At 41.7% G+C, this 25,753-nt stretch overlaps 1 protein-coding gene across 5 annotated transcripts in view; it reads right to left on the reverse strand.

Moving 5' to 3' along the window:
- Positions 1-2,565: 2,565 nt before the first annotated feature.
- Positions 2,566-25,753, reverse strand: part of pros (prospero) — a 77,429-nt gene continuing 54,241 nt past the window's right edge. For 2 of the 5 annotated variants that reach the window (XM_011309138.1, XM_011309139.1), the window contains exons 4-8: positions 21,444-25,068; positions 20,864-21,367; positions 19,238-19,392; positions 4,952-5,111; positions 2,566-4,613 (exon numbers count right to left, since the gene is read on the reverse strand). In XM_011309138.1, the coding sequence (XP_011307440.1) occupies positions 4,434-4,613; positions 4,952-5,111; positions 19,238-19,392; positions 20,864-21,367; positions 21,444-23,993 (3,549 nt within the window). In that variant the 5' untranslated portion in view covers positions 23,994-25,068 and the 3' untranslated portion in view covers positions 2,566-4,433. The remainder of the gene's footprint in view (positions 4,614-4,951; positions 5,112-19,237; positions 19,393-20,863; positions 21,368-21,443; positions 25,069-25,753) is intronic. The other 3 variants (XM_011309142.1, XM_011309141.1, XM_011309140.1) reach the window with 3 other exon arrangements.

Genomic DNA, 25,753 nt, shown 5'->3' on the forward strand with positions numbered 1-25,753 from the left:
TCTAATGTATCGAGGAGCTGGAGTATCGACAGCCTCCCCGTGTATCATTTGATGATGAGTAAAAAATATTGAACTGCGTGCAAAAATGGAGCTATATCTTCGGCAGATATGCTGACTCGCGGCATTTTCATGGATAAATTAAAACCAACCGATGGAATATGGAAAATTGATCGATCAATCAGCGAATGAACGTTTGACGGTACTGATTGGTATGTGACTGAGCGGTGTCACGGGAAATTATATTCATGCGAGAGCCGGAGTTGTCGACGACTCTCTGAATATTTTCTGCAGATTAAAAAAAAAATGTGCGTGGAACAAAAAAAAATTCAAGGGAATTTGTAATGACCTGTTCTCTAAAGCTTGTTGTTTTTTTTTACGGGGGGGGTGATTTTACCTGGAATTTTGGACGATATCGAAATAAAATCCGAGAGCTTTCTCTCGCTCAATCGTTCCCAGGTCAACCGCGCCTCAATCCTCGCGCAAATCGTTCACCATAATTAAAATTTGTTAATTAGGCTCGTTACATTAGACACTAATACGCGTATCGGGATTATCACACGGAGCATATATACAAAATTTTGTTAAATCTTTCTTTTAATGTCGCGTAATTTTACATAAAAATTCCATCGGAGTCGTTCATCATCTCTCACACAGGCATTCGCTCACGTGAAGTCGACGAAAAAAAGCCCCGAAATATGATTATTTAATTCCACCTTCCTTAAAATGTTTTTCAATAAAAAAATAAACTAAATAAACAACGAAGATCTATCGCCCCCCTCATCCCACATGATTTCTTCATCACAAATACATCCTAAATACCATTTTCTTTCTCTAATAATCGAGGAATTAATTTTTACTTCTCCCATTGTTTCTTTTTATCACGAACGACTTAATGCAAATTCTCGATATCAATAATAATAATCACCGTAATAATTAGTTTATTAGTTTAATGTTCATTTTTCATTTTATTTTTAATTAATCGTAATATAATAGCAAGTTTTAACGTTAGATACTATTACTTAATTCTGGTTTATGTGGATTTTTGGTTTAATTTATGCGCTTAGGTATGTAAGTATGCTTATTAAAATTTTTTTATTCATTTTTTTTTTTCGTTTTTTGTTATTCTCATAGATTAAATTTTTCTCAATCGCCATCCTCGTCTTCCGTAATCGCCTTTTTCTCGTCGAGCATTATCATTATTTTTTTTTCACTCATCTCACGTGAAATCAAAGTATCCGGGTGCACGTGCACGGATATGGGGCGAGTTGGGCGATCCTATAATTTTTGTCGCTTAATTATCATTTTTTAAAACATACGCGCGGACATCACCATTCCCTCTCACTGCTAAATTATTAAATAGTCTCGAAGAAAGTCACCGCGGCCTTTCATCTCATCGTCACTCATCCCGAAAATTCTATTCCTTTACACATTTATCTATTATAACTGTTATTACACTTTTAATAATAACTCGACAAAAATTTATCAGTTTCTCCGGCGTTTGAAAATTTTTTTTCCCTCAAAACGTACCTTGCTTTCTGAATTTAGTATCATAGCAGCGCACCGTGTCGCGTTTGGGATTGATTTCACTCAATATTTTAATCACCAGTCGGTGAATAATCACTCGTGAACAAATAATTGTTTCACGGGGGGAATGATCGACGACGGAATAGTCTTCGTTGATCGTTTCATCTCGTGAGTCGAGATATCGAGTTGTCAACGTCGATTGTGAATATGCCCGGGGTTTATTGATTTCTATTTCGATTATGTGTGGAGCAGAAAATCATTCGATTGATTGCTATTTTTTAAAAAATCGTCATTAGGAATTGAACTCCAATGCCCTCGCTGCGTGCTTAATATGATAGTTCCAGTCAAATAATAAATGTCGACGTTTCAATGACTACCATTCGGTGGTGAGAATTCTCAATATTCGACATTTATCAGGGGATTTATTTATTTATCAGTTTTAACCGACGAATTATTCTCGAGATTGAGGTCTCAGTCCTGCTCCGGAATTTAACAAGTATTTTTGTTTTTTTATTTCATTGTTATTTCTCCCGGGGAAATGAGACTGTCTTGACGTGGGGAAGTTGACGGCTGTTGGTCGTGTTAAAAATTTGTCGAAAAATTTTTGTATTAATTTTTATACAGTGTGACGAGCCAACAGCGACGATTTCCTTAGGCCCCCAAAACTCTTTCAAGAATATATATCACGAAAATTTTCTTCGTTGAGATCAACAACATATTTTTAACTTTTCTATTTATCATAATTTAAAGGCTAGACCGAAAGATAAATTTTCTCGTTAACATCTCGAAGTTATCCAGCATCTTCCGCGCGTCGAATCAGTCTCATTTCGCCATTCTCTTCAATATTAAAGTTCCTGAATAGGCCGAGACAATAGTCATGGAGCACAGGCTGAGATATCACATTTTTACATCTCAAAAATTTTAATTTCTCGTCTTCACAATGCCGAAGTGGCGCGGGATTAGGAGGTGGAAGGTTTCATCATAAAAATCATTTTAAATAATCGTCCGTCAGTCGTTGAGTCCCAAATAATAAGAATAACATATTTTTACTGTCAATTTTATTGGTGAAATAATAAATAAAATAATTGGTTATCAATCAATTAAATAGTGATTCGTGACTAGGTTAAGACTCACCGTTAATTAGCGAAAGTGATAGTGTGTCGGGTGAATGGTACCCCATATTCATAAAGTGGAGAGGAAAGATTGCAGAAACTTAAGTGACTATACTTGACAATTCTAAATCAAATGATAATTCAAAAGAAATCATAAAAACGCAATAATTAATTAATCATAATTATTAATCATAGTATTTATACTCCACATGACGTTATAATAATCATAAAAATACGTTATTTATAATGAAAAATAATTATACCATAACATACTACAGGATATGTTAAACACAAATGTAATAATTCGTAAAAAGTATAATTTAATTATGAGGATTTAAATACCCCTCACCCAGCTTCAGTGTCTCCTCACAACTCTCGTATTTTTCTCTGTTTATTTCACCTCATTAATCGAATAATGTAGTGGTCTGTTCATTTATCTACAGGGTGTAACATTGACTAAAAAAAAAGGGATAAAACACGGGGTATGATAGAATCAGGGGAAGTGCTTTCCATTCCCAGAAAATAAGATAAAATTCCGCATTATGTCTTCAACATTTCAATGTTATGTTTTCAATGAATTGTGTTTCGTGCTAATGTGAGTGTTGAATCTACAAAAATTTCTCGAATATTCCATCGACAATATTGTTGATCTATTGTAACCCGCGCCTAGTTGTCCCCAATTAATGCCTTCGCGATGTTATTAATTAATCTTCCCTCAGACTAGTCTCTATCATCCAACTAATTCGTTCAGGACGATTGAATTCTCTTCGTCTAATAAAAATTTACATTCACTCGGTTTATCAATTTATTTGTCATAACTAAAAACTTATAATTCTCTAAAAATACTATTTACACATCTTAAATATCTAGAGTCCGAATTAAATCCCCAGGATGCATCGTTGATTGGCCGAATCGCCAGTCTTCATACGCACAGCCAGTTTGATGAGAATTAATTTTTAGGTAATCGATGCCTGCATTACTTCAGGTTATCAATTCAATTTATCCCCACCAAAACGACATGGAACTAAGCGACAGATCGATCAGTTTCATGTCGTTCGTAACATCTCACATGACGATTCAAGGGATCAATCATCGGTCATTTATTCTATAGAGAATTGAGCAATGACGGACTCCTTGAATTTTATTTTTCCTCGTATCAGGTTATTTCGTCTCTTTTAATTTGAAAAAAAGTATCAACGAGGCAATCTCGAGGCTCGAACTCCAGAATTTCTTTGGACCAAAACTTGACTCTGGTTAATCAATAAACGTATCAAGGAACATTACAGGATATATCAGTGGATTAATATTAAAATAAAGTACCGAGGTGATGAATTCATTCCCTTGATCGATTTATCTGGATTGACACGCGAAGGACATCTACTTCGTGCACATGATTCAAATATATTAGATTCCCTGATAAATAGCTTAGTAATCGATATTTGGAAATAATCGCTCACTCTCAAATTAATGTACGTCGATCCTCATCCTCCTTCGACCTTATGCATTTTCTTTCTCATGCATTAATCAAAATTTTCATGCTTTATCTCAATTTTCGCCTACATCTCTCACGATATGTTACTGAAGGGATACCTGGATTAAGTCCATCGTCGAATGGCCACTTTCCGTAGCAAACTCCGCCATATCGCGATGAATACATTTTTTTTTTCGTTTCAATTTTATTTCTTTTTTTGTTTTATTACTTTTTGGTATGACTTTTGTCCTCATTTAATAGTAAGGTCTAAGGTATCTTTTTAATTCACCGGGCTACCACGCGGAGCAACGCAGCGCTGGCCTGATTCACTCGAGTTGTTCCAGGAAATTTGGGCTCTTGAAGTACTCAGGTACTGGATCATCGAGCCTCGATATCACCTTGTAAATTGCTTTCTTCCAAGACTGTTCCGAGTCTTTACCACCCTGGATTGCTTTGAAAAATTCCTTTAACGTTTGTTCTACCACGTACCTGAAGTTACCGGGTACCTGAAAATTCCAGTCAATAATTAGTATCATTTCATGGTGGTCTATGAAAAAAAAAGTTAGTCTGTGTTGTTTTCAAATGATAAGTATAACTATTGCATTACTCGTCGCAGTGAATTGCATTGAGAATTGCATTTCATCTCTCAATTTTATTTTTCGAAAAATATTGATGATTTTAATTACAGAAAAAATCAACGAAGTCATTAATTTCTCAAAACTCTAGGCGAAAACTTCTCTGAATTATTCGGTTGAAACTGAAATCATATTTACTGCTCAATTTTTACGATCGAAAAATTCAAATAAATAAATAAATTAGTGTGCGTGTTCGTATATTTGCGCACCTGTGGACCCCATACCTCAATGTGGTTGTTACGATTGTAGTGGAGGTTTAATACTCGATATATTTCCGAGTCACCGCCAACCCTCAGATCCTCAGCGTTTTTAACGCCTTCCGAGACAGCCTGTCTCGCGTATTTCTCCATCTGAATGTAATAGAATTCCCTGCAACAAACCGATGAAAAAAAAAACCATCCATTAAATAACCGGCAATTAGCGGTTAGCATTGATTTATTCAATCTTGCGTCGAAACAGTTTCCCCCGATTCACAAGAAGACTTGCGCGTCTCCGTACTAATGAAATAAAAAAAAAAAACAACAAATCATTCCCGAGCTTCCGGCTATGTTTACACCCAGTAATTAGTGAAGTTGAACTCGCTAATTGCTGGGTAATTTGCTTATAGTGCAAGGCAAGGTTGAAAAGGAAAAAAAAAGGGTAGAAAAAAGGGTGAAACATTTTAAGAACAAGTTGAATTGAGGAGAACGTCGAAATAGGGAACCGATGGAACTAACAAGACAATTGCCCCAGGGGGAGGAGGAGGTGGAGGAGGTGAAAAACGAGGTGAACAACTGGGAAAGGGCCAATTAAGATATCTCGAGTATCGAGAGTGAAGATATTTGTAATGAAAAAGGTATCGCCGAGTCTTCTCGATCCATCGAGCCGTCATAACCTCTCAACGGGGCGTCACCTGCTCTCTATAATCCTTATCCAACCATCCATCAGCCTTGGCTGGCATTGAAGCCTCCCGTCGTATATCACTGAGAATATCTCTGTCAAGTGCCTAATTAAAAAACAGACACCCGCAGACAGAAGACTGAACGATAACGTATGACACCAAACCGTATTTCTACAGCATCCGTGTGAAAATGCATTCTCACTTGTGGTTCAATCCCCTGGATGCTGGCATAATAGGCCTGCTAAGAGGGGTGGAGACGGCCAAGTTAGTTGACGACGAGGATTTTTTATGGTACGAGCAAGAGAGCAACCCTGGAGTGCTTGAATTGCCACTCTTCGATGCCAAAGTAGGTGGGAGAGCGAGAATATTCCATACAGAGACACGTGAAAGCGGAAAGAAACGAGAGAAGTCTGCGAAAGGGCGCGAGGGTGCAGAAATTAACGTTTTTTTTAATGAAGAGGTGATAATACCGTTCATTCATTGTCGGTATTGTATAATTAGGATAATAATGAGGGAGACACCGGGCGTTCATCTCTTATTGCCTCTTCATTGTCTTGAGGTGGAGAAGCCCTTTGAGCCCTAGCATTGCAGCCATTATTTTTGGCATCCCACTGATATTTTCATCTGAAATTCAGTCAATGATTTTCTTGAATGTTCGTTGTCCGTTAAATTAATTGTTGAATTGTAAAAAAATTTTGGGAAATAAAAAATTCAATTTCATGGCACTTGCATGATATTTTTTATTGACTCATATTAATTGCAAATGTTTTTTTATAGCAACAAGTAACTGGATTACTCGAAGCATGAATTATTCTGTTAATTGATTTTTACGAAATAATGACTGAAAACAGAAAAAATAAAATGGTAACTAACGTGAGAAATGAACGACGTGTTACTGTTGCCTAATGCCTACTATAATGCGCCCCGGCATTCTATATTATTTATTCCACTTTTCTACTTCTGTTTTCTATTTTCCACATTATACCACTCTTACGTACGATAGTGACCCGATTGTTGGCCTTTCACTGCAGCACCAGAATGTCCCGACTAATAAATGATATAAATAATATTGGTAAAATTTGAATAAATATTGAGTAAAGAAGACTGAGAGTGATTTTTGACTTCAAAACGAGAGTCCGTTATTTGCATTTTGACCTCAAGAGTCGGGTAAAGAATCCGCCCTAGAAGGGGCTCCTTTGAGAAAAGGAGTTGATGAAGAAAAAACACGTTCAAAGGTTTCTCGCCTTACTCGTTCTTTATCCTAATCCCCCAGACTCATTCAAAGATTCCCATCGTTTCTTGAGCCGTTTTCTGGTCCCTTCCCTGTTTCAACGGTTATTCCAAGTCAACCGACCACCGACAATAAACCCCCAGCTCCCTACTTAAAACCGTTCTCATCGTTTTCTCACAATGAAAAGGACCGAATAAAAATGCCTTGACCCTGAAAATCAGGGGCCTTGTGGCTTTCTTACGGATGAAATGAACTTTCCCACAGTCACTTTCCTCCGGGGTGCAAACAACGATAAATATATTTCAAGTCGCAAAGTCCCACACGTGGAACTCTCAAGATTCGCAAACTCATCCCCTCGTTAATTAGAAAATTAGGTACTTCGCGGGTGTGGATTTAATTAAGATCAAACGGCTGTTGAATTTGACGTACCGCAGTGTCGCCATAATAAAACCTGGAACCTTGCGGTTAAGTTGTTTCACTTTGAGGGAAAAAGGAAATACGAGGCGTGCAAGAGTGCGTGGAGATATGCCTAACGAGTGCGAATCACTGCCACTTTTGCCACTCCTCACACCTATTTTTTTTTTTTTTTTCTTTATTGCGACGGTGTGCGTCGTCGCTCGTTTGCCCGTCAAACCGTGAGGAGCACATTCATGTGGCGCGTTGGGAAGAAAAGAAAGCGGAAATAAAATAAAAAAAGATGAAACAGAATGGGAAAATAGGAGTGAAAGAAACCGTTGGGAGGTTTATGCGTGTGCCCTGCACCAACACCCCTTCTTAATTAGTATTTTACACTTTAACACGTTCTTGGAGGCCCCCATTTTGCTGTTTTATCCCTTCCGGTTGCAACGCGTGCCGGGATAATGTCGGGTTTTAGGGAATCACTCGGGTTTCGTCCCTCTCGCGATTATCGCTCCAATTTACAACTTTTTTGAGTTTGTTGGTGTAATTATGGTTGTAATTACTCAGAATTCCAACGGGGAGAGAATTTATTCTGCTCAGGAATAAGCCATTACGATTTTTGGTAATTTCAGCGAAAAATTCTCTCCACAAAATTTGGTATTGATATTTTTTAAACAATCGAAACGGTGGAAGACACGAATGGAATTGGAAAGGTTCGACAAAATAAAAGTTATTACTCAGAATTATGAATTTTGTGCGAAAATAAAATTCCCTCAGCGCCATTTTTAACTGATCACCATTAAATGAATTAGGGTTTCAAGGTTGAATCGTCCCTTGCATCCTCAAATCGGTGATCTAAGCACTTTGAAAATGCCAAACAATCAATTCATCCAATTCTACCTCCCCCCCAAAAATCACCTCCACCATGATTTTTTGTCTTACTCTGTACTCGAGTATAAGCGGCTTCTGCAGGACAATTGCCCGACGATTAGAAGTATAGAAAGTATATACGGCAGATGTGCAGTCGACAATGAAAAAGAATCTGGAAAGAGGGGGTTCTCACCCCCTGACAACCAATGTACGAAAAAGAGGGTGACGGAGGGAATGCAGGGGGTTCTTGCAGCCGGGCAAAGTGAAAGAAAGGGGGGGGCCCCCAATGCAAAAGAGACTACACCGTTTTAAGCAGGAGAGAAGGAGAAAAAAAAAAGACGATGGGCGAGCGACGTTGGCAAAAGGGGGCATTTTTCTCTTTTCGCCAAGGGGAAGGGGGCAAACAAGAGTCCGCGTGCCGCACGCGCCAATCTTACACAATGAACGCACTTGGTTCATGTCCCATGTCTGTGAGATTGCCCCCCTCTGCCCCCCCTCCCCTTTCACCCCATCTCGAGAGCTGCATCTGGTTCTCAAAGCTCTCCGTACATAATTTTTTTTATTTTATTTCTCCCCGCGGTTCAATCTCGACCCCTGATTATACCGCATCTGTCCGACGTTTTTTTTTTTCGATTTGTGAATTATCAACTCAAGGGGATGGCCTTTCACCAGTGTCAATTCCACGATTAATCGACGGAATGCCGAAAAACAGAGTTGAGACAATGAATAGAGTGAAGATGCGAATGGAGATAAAATAGCGAGAGCAAAACGATCCAGTAATGACAACGGAGAAATGAAGAACCAGAAAAGCTTTGAGATTGGATTAATTTTAACTGACGTCCTTTCTTTTTTTTTTTTTCGCTGGAACTAAAAATAAATATCGAAGAAGGTTGTGTTTAAGGCTTTGATGATTTTTTCACTCTTCACTTGTCTCCCCCCGATGGACCAAACTCTCGCGATATTTGCATCCTCAGTCTCCCACTTCGGGTGTATCGTCGGAGCATATGCAGCGTTTATCATTTTTTTTTTTTCTTTTTTAACTCGATCGATTGCTGTCCCACAGACTGTGTCCAACAATATTGCATCTGACGCTGATGCAGCCATCACGGTCGTGTGCATATTCACTTTGCCATCTCATGGGCGCAAAGGCCAGAAGCATGAGATTGTTATATACAAGGGCGGAGGGGGGGAGGAGGGGGCACGATGACGTATATGGGTGGTTCATGGGTGCTGGTGGACAACACGGAAGAAAGACGATGGAAAGCTAACCCATAAGCGATGGCCTGCGGGTTGCTCAGACCTCTTGGCTATCTGTCGACATTTTCCCTATTGAGTAATAGACGGAAGTGGAGCGGGTTACTGCACCCGTTGAGCAAATTTTTCTAGTCCTTTGTGTTTCCACGAGATCTAGCAGATACTCCGTGCTCTTCACCTCATAAAAATATTTCTAAATATTTTGTGTTTATTATAGGGAAAATATTTATCACAAAATGCATTTACCATTTTAACAGACAATTGTATTTTTTATTGTAAAAAAATTGTAGACGTGAATAAGTAACGCTTGAAGTGAAATAGATAATTCTGATTAGGCCGGATGATTATGGATTCGATATGGATTCGATATGGATTCGATCGAGAATATTATGGTTCTGGTAGTATTTTATTTTTTTTTTTTTTTGGCACGGTAACCTTTACATTTTTTTTTTCACGGCATACCCACTGGGATGGAGAAATTGAGAGACAGTTAAGTCCGCTGTGTACACACTGGGGAGATGGGGTACGAGGGTTTAAGTGCAGCGTGGGAGAGTTGAAAAGAGAAGAAATGGGTTAGACTGGGGGGAATGGCATAGAGAACCAAGAGACATGCGAGGATTCTCAGTGAACATAATGTGTGTTGGGGAGGAGAAGGGTTGACTAGGTTAGGGACTTGGAAAACATGCTTTGTCAAATACAACCCCACGAGACCGCTTTCAGTCAATCTCCCGCGTCTTTCTTTACTGGGTATTAAAAAATGGTGGATCGATAATTTCTTCGTTGGGGGAACGCTTGAACCTGCTGAAAAAATCTCAAAAGCTCGAACCTCTCTTGAATTTTTAGAATGGAAATCGGTGGCCCAAGTGGCAAGCCACAATCACTCCAATTATTTCATCGCCTAGGTTTTTTCGGAATTCCTCCGAAACTAAGGGAAACACAAAATTTTTTGGGGAAGCTTTTTTGTAGCTGCTAGTTAGATCTAGGGAAAAGGTTCTAACCAAAATTTCATTACCTGGCTTGGATTTCGAGATTTCGACATTTACAATTTTGGAGTTAGTTATAAAATCCGTTGTGGTATCACATTTATTTTTTTTACCATCATCGCTTAGTGCTCGAACAAACCCCTGAGTCATATCTCCGTTTTTTTCCCATCCGGTGAGTGAATAAAGGGGGAAACGATACAAAAAAGCGAAAGGAAAAAAAAAAATAATAACAATGTCGTGAGATGATCGCGTGTGTTCGATCTATCGACCCTGAGGGGATGAAAGAAAGTTTCCGGGTGTATTTCACTGTTACCGAGGGGGGGCATGTCTCATGACAGTGGGGCACTAGGTTAGCCATTGGGGTGTCGTAGACCCTTTTCTAGGGTCTCGCAATTTTCTAGCTCCAGGGTTTAGGCAACAGTAAATAGGATTTGCTCTTCAACCCCTGAATTATGCATTCTGGGGATTACCCGAGTCTCTTTGTCCCCATCAAGAAGAGAAGAGTTAAAATATTGAAGGCATTAATTTGAAAATACAAGTAATCAATGAGAATTACTCCTCGCATTTACTTCTCTCATCCTTTTGTTTCTTTATCGAGCGATATTTTTGTCCTATTAACATTTCATTGGCATTTTCCTTACGTGTTACACTTTCCACTCACGTCCCGTTCCGATATTTTTATTTAACTATTCCCCAATCAGTTGTTTAAATGGGGATTAATGACATATTAATATATTTCGATCGGTTGCAATAATTTATAAAAAAATAATTTCAATAATATGAAAGAAATGGGAAACGAAGAGGATTTGTTATTTGTTGTATTATTTTTAATTCCTCAAATCGCATTTTTTATTCGAGAGATCTTTCAGTTTAATAATATTGTTGAACCGATCCATTAACATTAATTTTGGAATTATATGCACGTTTGCGCCAAGTTAATCTCCAGTGGAACGAAAATTTCATCGTTCCAGTTGTCGCCCGTATTGCTGGCAAGATAGTCTCCAACCCGCATGAAAAAAAAATTCTCCACTTTACTCTCATTCCTCTTTTTTTAACTGGATTCTTACGTGGAAAGGTAAGTAGGATGATATGGGCGATTAACATAAACTCCGGGTAACGGTACAAACGTTGACGATTTCTCCTCCCGAAGGAACGCTAAATGCTCGCCAATTGGCCGTTCAAACCTCAAACTTGTACAAGATGAACAGCGAGAGCTGCAATTACATGTTACAATTACTGTTTTCAGCCTGAGAAATTGCTGCGATCCAGTCTAGTTTTTCCAGCTAGTCTAGGGATGTCATGGGAGACGAGAAAAATCGGTTGAGGGGGGGAGAGACGAGATGGATGAATATTGAGTCTTAAAACCGATGGAATTTGCTGGAAAATCATTTGAGATTGAGATGGAATGGAGAAATAGAATAAATTTCGCGAACCACTGCGAGTAGAAAAATGGATAATTACTCGATCTTCATGATTCCCGGTGGATGTACCTCCCCCTGAGTATTTCCATGTGGAAGACAGATGCAATTTTCTCGATATCGTTTCTACTGACAAATATATCGAATGACATCTCCCAGCCCCGGTCATTCCCCAAAAAAGGAGAAATTCTCTCAGCCAATTTTTATCAATAAATCAATATCACTTGCGTTACAACCTCTCCCTCCCCCGCCCGCCATTCACCTCCCCCCACTGTCGATACGTTACATCGCAATTAATTATTTTCACCGGATCGAGAGGAACAAAAAATACTTGGGGGCAAATCAAATATTTTCCAGATGACCATTACACTTGGGAAAATAAAAAATGGCGAACTCGTGGGCAAATGAGATTTGAATGAGGGAGAGGGAAAGGCGAATTGGAGAGAACGAGAGAGAGGAGAATTATCCGTGGGATGCAATTCGACGGTGGGGGAGAACAGAAGGGATGAAACGTGAAAGAGACGAGTGGAGAGGGAATTTCAAACGAAATCAATTTAGAGCCGCTGTCCAGTCCAACTCCCTCTTCCATCTCACTTCCCTCTCGGCTCTCAGTACTCCACCAGTGACAGGGTAAATGCTGAACCGTAATTCTCAACCTCCTCTGTGCTATTTCAATTTGACACTGAACGAGAGATGTACTTTCCTCAAATGCAATGACCAATGAGGGTTATGACCATTGGAAATACCCTGTGTTTAATTATTACCAACCGGGATGCAATGATTCAGTGAAAATATACGACTGAATAAATACCCACGAAATTTCCTACTAATTACCCCTAATTTTTCGTATGATTAATTATTTTTCTTGAGATATTTGAGATGTGCACTAACGATTAAACATAATTTGACAAAAATTGGATTATCAACAAAATGGTCACTCCAATTATCGAAATAAATAATTTGCCGATGGAATGCCAATAAATTCCGGGAGCAACGCAAAGTACCGCGCGCCAAATTCAAAAGAAAAATAATAAAAGGGATTTTCAACGGTGTGACGAACAATTCACTTGACAAACGCCTTTAGTGAATTTCATTCCCGACTCTCGGGAATATATTGCAAAATGCTTTGGAGATACACAAAAACCCATCGTGTGTACGGGCATATTCATTTAACTTTACTCTCCTCTCTTTTTGCGTCGGCGCGCGATAACTTTTTTGATAAACTGTTTTCCGCGTTCTTTCGCCGGCTGGATGCAAATTAAATCCTCTCCCGATGGAGGAGGAAAGGGAGGTGCACTATCCTCTCTTCTGTATTCTGCAGTAGCCCCCGTTCCACCCTCTCCCTTTCAAATACAAAGCCGATTAGACTGGAACATTATCATTTCCGGGGCTTTTTTCCCAATTTTTTTATTCACCAAATTCCTTTAGTTTTTTTTTTTTCACCATCCCTCCACCGAAGCAAAGAGGGCTTGTCGTCAAATATCTACTGCTACATACTCACGCGCTCGTGTATGTGAGAGTTTAAAATGCCCCGGCAAAACTGCAGATGAGAAAAAATTCAGCGGCGGGAGGAGGGGTAACTGCACACGCGTGGAAAAAAAAAAGTGTGCACTCCCATTCCGTTGGAATATCCTTGTATATGTGTAGGATGATTCTCTCGCGTCTGTTGGGGTGGCGTAGGGGGGTGGAAAAATCCATGTGCATACGGAGGTTGACGTCCGAGGGCCAGGGGGTGGGCATTGGTTAGCGGACGGCTAATGGATTGCATTACTGTCCGTGGTTGCTCTCCGCTCTGGACAGCCGCATATTTCTTCCATTTTTTTTTTTATTCTTCATTTCCATGCAGTCTGGAGAGACCGGCAAATGAAAATGATGATAATTCGGGGTTATTCCGAGGGGCGAAGTTATGGATTTTGAGAATTACACGAAGAGAAATATCACGGAGTAATTAGCGTGCGATTCACGTAATCCTTCATAAAAGATTCCCTAAACATTCTAAAAATTGATGAAAAAAAAATGAAAGGACAGTGGTAAAATGGTCACTATATTCTGCCCATTAATCCTGAAGAGTGTAACCGATAATATTCTCTTTTAAAAATATGGTATTTCAAGTGCGTCTTTTCTCCGGAGTCAGCGGCGAGTAAACAGGAAGTCTCTGGGTTACGGAAATGCAGGGGGAAAGGGTTTGAAGGAGGGAGAAAAGGAAAAACGCTGGTTGAGGAAATGTAGAAAAAAGGGTGAATGGGGTGGTGGAGAAGGGGGTTGAAAATTGAAAGAAACGGAGAAAAGTGGTTGGTTAATCTTTTGCCAGTGAGTGTACCCGTACTTTATGCGCCAAGTAGCGGCTCATAGCGCCGGATTAGCCTTGCAGTGGGCTGGATGCTTACATACCCGTTGAAGCAACCCCAACTTTCCCTCCTCATCCTCATCGCCTCCCCCCTCGCCACCCTTCCATTTCGTGTTCGTATCTTTTTCGCTGTTCTGTAAAATCCCGAGACTGTGGCCTGCGCATCTCCCTGTACGGCTCGTCTGTTTTATGCCTCTTCTCTCTGGAGATAGCCCCGCGGCCACCGCGCATTGTCTGCCCATCCAGCCAATACCCTTGCCATCCTATTTCTCGTACTTGTGTTCATTATCAGCGGAAGAAAAAAAAAATATCGGACAAAAAAGACGACAAAATGGCAGCGGAAACAGAGGCGGAGGGAAAGCGGCCAATCTTCGGGCTTTTTTTTTTTTTGGGTTTCGGGGTTTCAACTCGACAATGTCGAGGACCATTTGGATGAGAAAAATATTATTCTCTCGTTTCTTCGGGGAATTCACGATTCTCTCACCTTCTGGGTTTAACACCGGATGTCACTGGGAAGGAAATTGTTGTTTTTTTTTTTTAATTCTTGCTTTATGCTTGAATTCGCGGGGAGAAAATACAGGAATAAATAAGGGGGTAGTTACGTAATCGTGGAATGAAGAATGATTTCAGTCTTTTTTTTGTCCGTGTACGAATCCCAATCAGAATTGCGGTTTAATGGTCAGGAGATTGAATTGACTTCGATATAAAACAATTGTATATCATGAGAATAAAATTTCTCGAGGATATGGAATATTTAAAATCGAATTATCAGTGTACGATTGCAAGTCTGATTACCTCAACAAAGGGGGAAGGAAATAATCAAGGTGGGGTGGGGTGTACCACACCACAAGCAACTGAGGCACGAGTCCCCGTCACTAATTAGTGCCAAGAACGTAATTAAGTAATTTTTAATTGACTGCCGTTTATGCACAGCTCTCTCCGCTTGAGAAATCGTATCGCAGTGGCTGGGGGGGAAAACTGAGATTGGCTGAATGTTAGGGACACACTCGCATAATGAAAAAATAAAACAAATAGCGAGCATAAAAAAATTTTCAAACGAATCTTGACGATTGTAGCGATTGTAAAAAATAAAGCTGAAAAATTTACCCTCAATTCGCGTAATTATTGATTACTACGAGGAACTTTAGTTGCCTCACGTGCATAATAATCAGAGTCATACGCGGGAAACTAAAGCAATGCCATTAACATTGAATCAATCGAATGAATAAATGAATGGGTAAATTATTTGAATTGATGGGGGTGATGGTAAAATGAGAGAAATGGGCGCATGTGCGGTTTTTTCTTTGGGATAGGTCGTGTATGGATGTACATTGTGCATCTGCGGAAAAGAGTCTCTTCGTCAGCAAAGAGTTGCCACTCCATTGTGCCGTGCACTGAGTTTTTAATTAAGGAGCACCAGTCGCAAATTCCCCGAGATTCCTTTCCTATTCTCGGGTTCTGCTACATAAGCAAACATCTCGAGGAGTGACGGGTAAATTTCATTTTCATTTACTCCCAAAACGAATGAAGAATTAACCGGAAATGAATTCTTTCAATTTTTCGATTGTCGAGCTGCTGAATTTTTGGTGACGATTGATGATCGTCTGACGAATCGCTTGACGGTGGGAGTGGATAAAAAATCGGGGAATTTTTACGAATGTCAAAGACTCAAAGTCTTCCTTTCAACGGGTTTTTTTTTTTTTTGAAAAATAAAAATGAAGGTGAAGACGTAAGAGCTTCTCTAGTGTCTCCTCAGTCCCTCCACATTCCCCGAAAAGAAGCACTCCCCTTTTCATGCCAGTACCCCGCCGGGCTTTTTCACCTCTCAATCCTTTTGTCTCAAAGGACTTTCGTACTTGCTCATTTCGTCAAGACTCCACTCTTTACCCACTCCTCATTCACCAAACCTCAAGAGACACGGTAAAAAGATGATAACTATGTCGGTTCCGCAGAAACATCCGCCTCTTCAATTTTTATTAATAAAAATCAACGTCTCTGTCAATTAATGAGCTGATGTAAAAGTCAGGTATAACGTCATACGAGGAAGACATCCCAATGAACTCGTATTTAATCGCAAATAAAAATGAATAAAAATCCAATTAATAAAATGACCAATTTCAAAAAAATAAATCCGAACAACCCCAATCTAATTAAAAAAAAAATAGACTTCTAGAAAAATCATCATTCATGAATAATAAATAAAATATCAAATAAATCAAATATCGCATCAAATAGTTTCATGACTACAAGTACATGTGCAGATCAATAGGATTTTCTTTAGGTGAAATCCGAGGAGAGCGCAACGAACTGGGTCCACTGAATAATTCAAAAGCTAAGGGGTTAAAAAAAAAATGAAGAAAATACTATACCAACTCTCAAGGCACAGAATTTCCTCGGGTGGTTATTACACACCAGCTTATACCCCAACAATGACGAGAAAACTGCCTCGGATGACGAGATGACGTTTGTGTGAATTTACTCCTCCCCTCCACGTCAAAACGCATCGCGTGTGTACATACGGAGTGCATACGCGTGTGTGGAAAGCTAGAGACTCTTTTTTTACTAAATGGCCCTCGCTTCTGTACAGCCCTCCACCCCCATCCACCCCCATCCACCCCCTACCACCCACCGGTCTTTCTATTCTTTCCGTCAACGGCAACCTAACCGCCTCCCAAGCTCGAGTACACACAATCTTGTGGGATTAAAAAGCACACGTACCCAACGTCATAAACTCCCCCGAAGAACACACGCCGTCGTGGCTTTTTTTTTTTTTCTATTTATTTTTTCCTTTTTTGCGTTTTTCTCCTGCCTTCTCCCTATTATATACTCCTTCATCATCGTCATCATCGTGTGGGCCCATGTGTGCTGGAGATTTTTGCCTCTCGGCTCTCTCTCGTTTTCTTTTTTCTTTTTTTTTTTTAGTGCTCCCGGTCGTTTGTACTCTCAAGATTTTCAGTAAACTTGCACGGGACTCTTTTAATTGGTCCTTTTGGAAGAATACGTGGCGGTATTATCTCTTTTGCAAGCGTTTTATGGAGTTAATTAGCACGATTTACGGTCTTCATAAGGGTTTTTTTTTTGTTATTATTTCTCCTTTGACGATTGCATTGTTGGAAATTTATTGACATTTTCTTTTATTGCTCGTTATTCAAAGGGGCAGAGACTCGAATATCTTGGAGATTAAGTGGGATAATTTTTGGTTTTAATTACAACAAAAATAAAAGTCCGAATTTTTTGGAGAATTGAAAATTATGCGGCTATTAAAAATGAAATTTCAATTTTTTTGGAGACGAGAGAACTGGAAGTAAGTGAAATATTTAATTTGTCAACAAATATTAAAAATATATATGGTGTCCTCTCTGGGGTTTTCTATTCGTATGTCTAATGGAACTCGAAGGCTACTTAATAATTGAAGATGCCAAGTTTGCGTGTCGATCGTCCCGAGTGACAATACTGAAAATGACCGAACGTGTTCCCCATTTTTTTTTTATTTCATATAAAAACTATTGTTCATTGAGACACGAAGGTGTGCGGACTGGAAAAGGAACAAGACGGCTATCTAGATGTTTAACGATTGGTCACGTGTTTAGACCCGAGGCTGATAAGAGAAAAAGGAAATTTGCGTTTAGGAAATTACCGCGTCATGTGAGGGTGCGGCGATTTGAGGAACTGGGGTGAAAAGTAATGTTGTGTTTCACGAGGTGGTGATGGTTTCTGGGCGATAAGGGAAAGAAATTACGTGGCGAAAAGACGATGTCCTCGCGTGTCCAAACACCAAAACAGAGTCATTAATAATTGGATATCCTCGACGCGGAGTTCCTGGGAGCAATTCTAATCCCAACACTGTCATTTTCCGGAGAATATTCTGAATAATAATGTCCAATGGGACAGCGTACCCCAGCGGATCGAAGAAAAATGAGCATTCCGTGCTCGTTCAGTGCTAGCTGTTCGCGGTATTATCCATTATACGACATAAAATTCCTTCCATCCTGATAGATAACCTCTGAATTTTCAAGTCGCGTGTCCGGTGTAGATCAGATAACGGAAACTAACCCCAGCTGGACACTTTCTATCTCCACTTTTCCAATCTCCCTTGTCTCACCCCTCGTAATCCATAAGCGTGTGTTCGTCCCTTGTTCGCGCCAACTACCCCACGCGCTTCAGCACGTGAACACATAAGATGATGGTAATAGTGTCGTGAAAAGCGTGAGAAACGACACCAAGAGTTGCCAAGAAAATTATAAAACAATTGTCCATGAAGTATTAACGGAATACTTGTAATTCACTGAGTTGATTAACTTCTTCAAGGCTATACAGCAGTTAAAAATATCAAGTCAATGTTGAAATAGAGTTTTGAGACACGAGACACCTTCAGCCTGATAGCAGAACGAGGGGTTGTCGTGACAAAATTATAGACAACACTGGATAAAAGGAATATTACACGTGGGAGTGAGCGGAGAGTAATGTTCGTGATATTTCCGGATAGGAAGCCGTACATTAGGATATCAGATCAGGCACGCGCAGCAGCTCCGGATGTGGGGGGATAACGAATTGTTTCATGAAGGAGGTGAATGAAGAAAACAAGTTGAAACCAATGGATCAGCGAGGAATAGACTCATAATGCAAAATCAAGTGATAAGACACCAGTGATAATGGATGACTCTGTCTGGTATCACCTTATATCTCGTCATCTCTTTGTACTCAGCCTAATTATAATCAGACTAATGCCCAGTGGTCGACTTGGGTATGCCCGGGGTCATCCCACCACCTGCACCACCCCCTGGACACATGACCTCGAGTGTGTCTGACTTGTTAGACGTGGGTATGAGTTACAGGCATTTTACTTATACCAGTTGGCTCGTGGTAATTAAGATTCAGAGACACACCCAGGAGTTTCAAGCGTCTCATGTGGCTCTGGAGAACAATGGGGGTGTGGTCACTGACCAGTGTTACCACTTTGCATGATAACGTACTTGTGGAAAGTTGCTGGGATACTCCTCGACTATTCCGCGAAAATACCAGACGATATGACGTCTTGTACCAACTTCTCGACATATGGGAGTGGCACTGATGTATGTTCAATTGAGCATGCGAGTTACTTTAAAGCACTCACCTGAAGTTGGAGAACCACTTGACTAGCTGAGCAGTGTTGTTCTTGTTGAATTTAATGTCCGGGAAGTACATCTTTAGGACGGCCGAGGACGGATACCTCACCCAGAAGAACATCAGCTTCGCCTTCCTCAGATGCATCGGCGTCAATGTCGACGAGTTCACTGTGGTTAAGGATTATATCGAATTGTTTTTTCAACAAAAAAAAAAAAAAGAAAATCATTCCGGCTGAATCTCAGATTTAATCGTATTGTTTTCTTGGATGTGATAATTGGATTAGAAATCGTATAAGGTAGGTAGGTATCGCTTCAGGTATTGTTGGATACGTGGGGATATAACCTCAGATTGACCTACGATTGGACGCATCCTCAATTGAAGCCTTACTCAAAAACCCGCTTCTTACTTGTAATGGGATATTCTACTGTGGTTTCATCGAATTCTTATTCGCTTTAATCCCGTGTTCTCTTATCCACCGAAAATTTCAACGACTTCGGTCACTCTTCCGATGGGACAAAGAGTTTTTCTGGCTATCGCCTCGGACTGTCGGCGATCGTCACAAAAATTTTTAACGGCCTAGTGACGGAATATACTATTTGGCAATCGATGGGTTTTCTCCCACACCAGAAAGATTATCGGAATGAATGAGACACAGTTCATACGAGTCAAAAGAAAGCCGGATGGAAAAATGATGGGCTGTAAAAACAAAAAAGGAGAGCGCGCGCGCATTGATTTTACATCAAAGGACGGAACTAAAAAGGCGGCAAAGAACGTCGTGCACTGATTCAATGCCCACGATGGAGTTCTACTGCAGCTATCACAACCTGACTCTCTAACTTTACCGATCGAGCGAGCCATATACCCTTTCGATAATTTTTTACTCCCTTTTTATCACTCCAACTCTCTCTTTCACAAGCGTTTCATTTTTTTACGTACGATGCACTCCTCCGATGCCAGCCGAATCGCAGGAATAAATTTCGTTTTTTATTCTCAAATCGGCTTGAAATAGCAACGAGCGATTAATCTTTGAACAATCGTTGAAAAAAAGAGATCTCGTTACAATTTCTCCCCGCCCCCCCTTCGATCTCCATTTATCTTCTCTCAATATTATTTTTACCATTTGAAAACCAAAGAGCAATGAACGGTGGCAATGTGAAGGATTCATGAAACTTTGAACAACCTCTTCTCTCCGTATTTTCACTTGAACAAAAAAAAAATGCCAAACTATTTTCTCCGTTTAAACTGCACACGGCCAGATTATTGGCTTGCCAAGTTGTTGGGGAGAAGCCTCTGTGAGCGAGTAGCCCTGAGAGTGAACGCGAGAGCCAAAGAACTTCGATATATAGACTCAAAGCGGCCTTGTTCTCGTATGAAACTTCTAGCTCGTATGCACCCCCCCAACCCCTTACTCGCGTTAGCCTAACTCCGTCACGAACTAATCTAACATTCGTCTATACCCTTTCCCTTCCACCAAACAACTTCAGTCTGAGTAAGTCTCTTTATAAAAACGGGGGGGGGGGGGGGGGGGGGGGGGGGGGGCGGGGGGGGGGGGGCTGAGCGAAAAGGGATTTTTTAAATATAAACTATGGAGAACTGAATAATGCACTCCAGATGGAGTATTAGAAAAGGATATTGTAGGCTGAATTCCGTCGTAGCTGATGTCGCCAGAGTTGCAGTCACTACCCCTGTCATTGCTGTCCATTCTCAGGTGTCCGTAATCGGGACTTGCACCGTGTTGGGCAGCAGCGAGTAGTGCAGGATGCAGCATAGCTGGTGGATGAGGCAGTGGTGGTGAATCACGAAGATCAACACCACCACCGGGTGGGCTTGCTGGTAAATGACGTGGTGCACCGGCGCGATGAAGCGATGGTGGCATTTGACCAGGATCAGCCGCATGAGGATTGAAGAATGGTGAGTAGGGTGAGAATACTTGGCTCTCGTGTAAACTTGGATTTGGTATCGCAACGCTTGTGGGTAACGATACAGGCAGCATTGGAGGTGGACCATGATAGGGTCTTGGTGGTGGTGGGGGTGGTGGACTATCACTACCACCCTGCGAACCATTACCCTCTTGTGCCAAAATCCTTGATACCGTACGTGGAGTGATCCTCGTATCGGTCACCTGGGAATTGAAGAACTGAGTATTAACATGAGTAATCGATATAATTCAATTAACATTTGTCGATTGATCTTTATTATTGTTTGATAATTACCTTATGACGTTTTTTCTTTGGTGTCATGACGAGCGAGAGTGCCTCGTTCTGCTCAAGCTCTCTCGCTTCTCTGTCCTCATTTCTCATATTGCAGTACTGCTCTCTCTGCTGTTCACGCGCCTGTTGTTCACGCTGCTGTGCCTGTTGCTGCTGTTGCATCGATGCCATGGCGTATATCGATGGTGGCTTTGGTGCTTGAAACATACCGACACTTGGCCTTGCGTGAGGCGGTAATTGATTTATTTGATTGAGATTATTTTCCGTTGGGCCAGAGAGGGGTCCATGTGGGCCACCACTGAGACTGCCAATCTGGGAAAATGGAGTTGACTGTGGAGGCGGGGGGCCACCGTTTAGGGGCCCCCTTTGCCCGTTTGGGCCGCTGTTTGACTGAGGTGCACCCCTGTCAACCACTTTAGTCCTCGGTGATTTTCTCTCTAATAGTTGACTTGCTAGGAGTAAATCTTTGTTTAATTGATCAGCAGCTGCTTGCGCTGCCTCAATTGGTTTACCAACGAACTTTCTCTGCTGCATACACTCCGCGATCCAAGTGTCAATGATATTACTAAGAGTTAAGGCTATCTCGGATTTCATTTTATCGGCTAGAGTTTCAAGATCAGCTTCTGTAACGTGTGTACCCGTTGAAGGTGTTATGTTTCCACCGGGGCCAAACACATTCAGTCTTTCTGGGAAGTCCTTGTGGTGATGAGGTGTCACAGATTGTTGCATCTGGGGTGTTTGGGGTGTCAGTGGTCCCGTATTACTTCGACTCTGATTCTGTACGTCTCTCGTTGGTTGGGGTGATTGTTGTCGTGGATGTAAATCACGCGAGTGCTCTCTATCACGATGCTGCTGTTGCGCTTGATGCTGCGCTTGTTGTCTAACAGCTGCCTCCTGATGCTGCTTCATACGCTCCAAAGCGGCTTGCTGCTGTTCGAGGTAGAGTTTTTGTCCCATGTGATACATGGCTGCTGCTGTTGCGTGTGGATGATCAGGTGGCAGTGATGGGAGACTGTTATAGGGTGGTGGATGGGGTCTTGGCGGTCGCGGAGGCGGTTGTTGTGCCTCTCTCTGTGGACTCGATGGCGCTTCAACGCTCTCACTGCTCTCTGGATCCATACGACTCGAGAGCTCGTGATACTTTTGCTGTATCTCCGCCAGCTGCTTGTGCAAATGCTTCAATTGACTTTTCAGGTTGTCCTTTTCCTCTCTCTTCAGCCTTATCGTCGCTGGATCCTCCTCATCATCACTATCATCCTCATCAACATCCAGCATTGGATCATTAACACTGTGGTGTATAACATGATGAACAGTTTGCTGCTGTGGATGATAAAGCTTACGCTTTTTACAACCATTAACCGGCTGTAGTGCTGGACTACTCCTCATTGTACTGACGATATTTTCAACACGAGCGCGCTTAATCTCAGTCGTTGGCGAGCTCGTCTCCGTCTTTGGTACAATTGGGCAGGGTGAGTGACTCGATGATCGACTTCTCCTCAAGCTCATCGAGTCATGCAATTCCTCTTTAACTGTTACCGAACCCGGTCTTTGTGCCGTCGGACTCGGTGGTAAACTCTGTTCACAATCAGAACCATCTAAATTAGCACCAGGCTCCATGCCAGCCTCGGCAAATGCCTCTTCCATGGCGCGCGCAGCCGATGCTGCATCCTCAGCACTGTCCTCAGCGTCACCTGGCATCACTGTATCCCGATCACTATGATTCGCATTAACGTTATTACCATCAACACTCTCCTCCCCTCCACTCTGCACTGTCCCACTTATACTCCGCGCACTATCACTATTCTGATGTAATTGCGTTGGGCTCTGCTGCTGATGCTGCTGTGACTTCAATAATTCCGTTGTCGTATTGTTATTATTATTGTGTATACTATTGTTATTATTTGGTTGTTCTTGTACCGAGAGACCTGATAATTTTCTTCCCTGCAGTATATCCCGCAGCATGTGCTGGGTTAATTCAGCTGCAGCAGCAGGATCGTCACAATTAACGACACTGCCCTGCTGTAAATTTGTCGACTGGTCCATACCAGCACCTGTCATACCGTGACTACCTTCTGGTGGTGAACCGCCAGCGTCACTGGCCTGCTTGACCTGTCTACCAAGGAGCTCGTTAAGCATCTTGGCCTGGCCGAAACTCTGTGGCCCGAAGAAGCCAAATGCCGCGTGGGCAGAGTGCTGTGTGGTCGGCCCCGTCGTTGTTGCGAGGTGACCTTGATTACCTCCACCTCCAGACTGTTGCTGGAGCGATGGTGATTGTTGCTGCTGTTGCTGCGACGTTGAATTTTGTCCCTGTTGTGACGATTGCTGATGACCAGTTGGTGGTCCTGTACCACTGAATATAGCACCGTAAATACCACTACCAAGAAATGTTGGACGTGAACTGAAGTTCGGTATACTAGAGTAACTGTTGCGCGGCTCACCAGCGTCCACGCGCTGTCTGGTGCGCTTCTGTTTCTTCAGGAGTTGCTGTTGCTTACTATCCGCGGTTGCTCCGTAGAGGGCGAAACAGTCGGTCTCCTCCTCCGATGACATCATCGGCCGTCTGATTGGTCGGCCCCCCGAAGGCCTACGCGTCCCCTCCCCGCCAGGGCTCCTTGTCACCCCTCCCCTATTCACTCGAACAGCTTGCCTCGTGGCTCGAGTTGATGCTTACTATTCTCAAACTCCCTCTCACTCTCTTAATCCCCACTACCTCTAACAACAACTCCTGGGTTATTTCTTCCCAGTCCCAGACGCACTACCCTACCCCCCTACTTGTGTGCGGCGCGCGGCTTCTCCCCACCTTCTTACTATTTTGCCGCTCCTTCTCCTTGCCTTAACACCGATAAATCTCGATGTCGATGGAAACACCCTCTCCCCACAACTTCCTCCTTCCTCCCGTTTTTTTTTTTTATTTTTTCATTCAATTCTCACTTTTTTACAAGTTATCGAGGTTTATTGTTTTGGTCCAATTGCGATAATTATTTATAATCGATTGTATTATCCACCTCGGCCACCACCACCGCCGCCGCCGCCGCCGCAACCACCTTGTCTGACCCACTACCACCACTTTTTTCTCGTTCTCTTGGTTCTCTTCTTGCGCTCCTGTCTCTTCACTTCACCCCCTTTAACCCTCGTAATCGTTGCTATCCTCTTGTTTATCCACAACCTCAATCTCCAACGTACTTCACTTATACTATTAAAATAAAAACAATAAAAATAATATCCATTCACTATTCCTTATCCCAAAATTTCCACCTTTGGCTCGTCAGTTGTTGTCGATACACGATATATCGGTATCGCTGATACGTTCTAGTGATGCGTTTGCGATTCTCAAGTGGTTTAGAATCGTTGTTGGGACCAGTGCCGTTACCGTTGCCACTCTCACTCCCAATTCTATTGCAACAACTACCACATCGGTAGTCTGCTTGATTATAAACTCCCTGTTGTCGTTTTATATTTTGTTTACTGTCGTTTATTATGTCGAGTGTCGATGATTGACACGTTGTTGAACGCTTATGCGAACTGCTCGTGCTCCCGCCTGGGAGCTGCATCCTTCGAGCTCGCCAAAGGGCTACCTGCCCCTCGTTCCCTCGTCTCGATTTTATCGTTGTCTCGAAATATATCCCGCCTGTAACACAAAACAACAGGCTATTTATAAAGCTGCTTTTTTTAAAACATCGATCATTTGTTTGGGGCCACAACGTAAACCCAAATCGACCAGGCCACATCGACCACCAGCTATTATACCCGGAAGGTTGTTGTCTCCATCGGGCCCTCCCCCTCACAAAATCCCCCGATAAGGCCCGATGGACGATAAAAATTATTCAATTTTTAAGAGAGCTCCCCATTGTGTCATCTCGTCAGTGCGCTAATTATTTTCATTACACCTGGAGCTTTTTGCCTGGTGAGTGGGGAAGGGTGAGCGCACAAGGAGACACTGGACATAAGAAAATTACCGCCTCTAAATATCTTATTTGGTAAGCAGCTTCTAGATAGGTGATGCACTCGTACTAGGATCAATAGTTATGCAAAGAAGAGGAAAATGGAAAAGTATTACAAGATAGGGGAAGGTAGAGACAGTTGGTGGGTATTCACATATTCATTTTCAATTGTACTTGTGGCGAGGTATTACAGTTCTAGTCGCGTTCCAAGTATAAATCGAGGAGTGTTTTTTTTTTCCTTCTTGCCATCTTATTATTCAGTGGCCCCGTCTATGTCGGCCCCACTGTCGATATTCTCCCTTCACGAACCATCATGTTTGGAGTAACAGTGTCGCCCTTGCATATTCCCGGTGACTCGCGGGGGGAGGGGGT

Source organism: Fopius arisanus, unplaced genomic scaffold (assembly GCF_000806365.1).
Source record: "Fopius arisanus strain USDA-PBARC FA_bdor unplaced genomic scaffold, ASM80636v1 scaffold00065, whole genome shotgun sequence".
Classification (NCBI taxonomy): Eukaryota; Metazoa; Arthropoda; class Insecta; order Hymenoptera; family Braconidae; genus Fopius; species Fopius arisanus.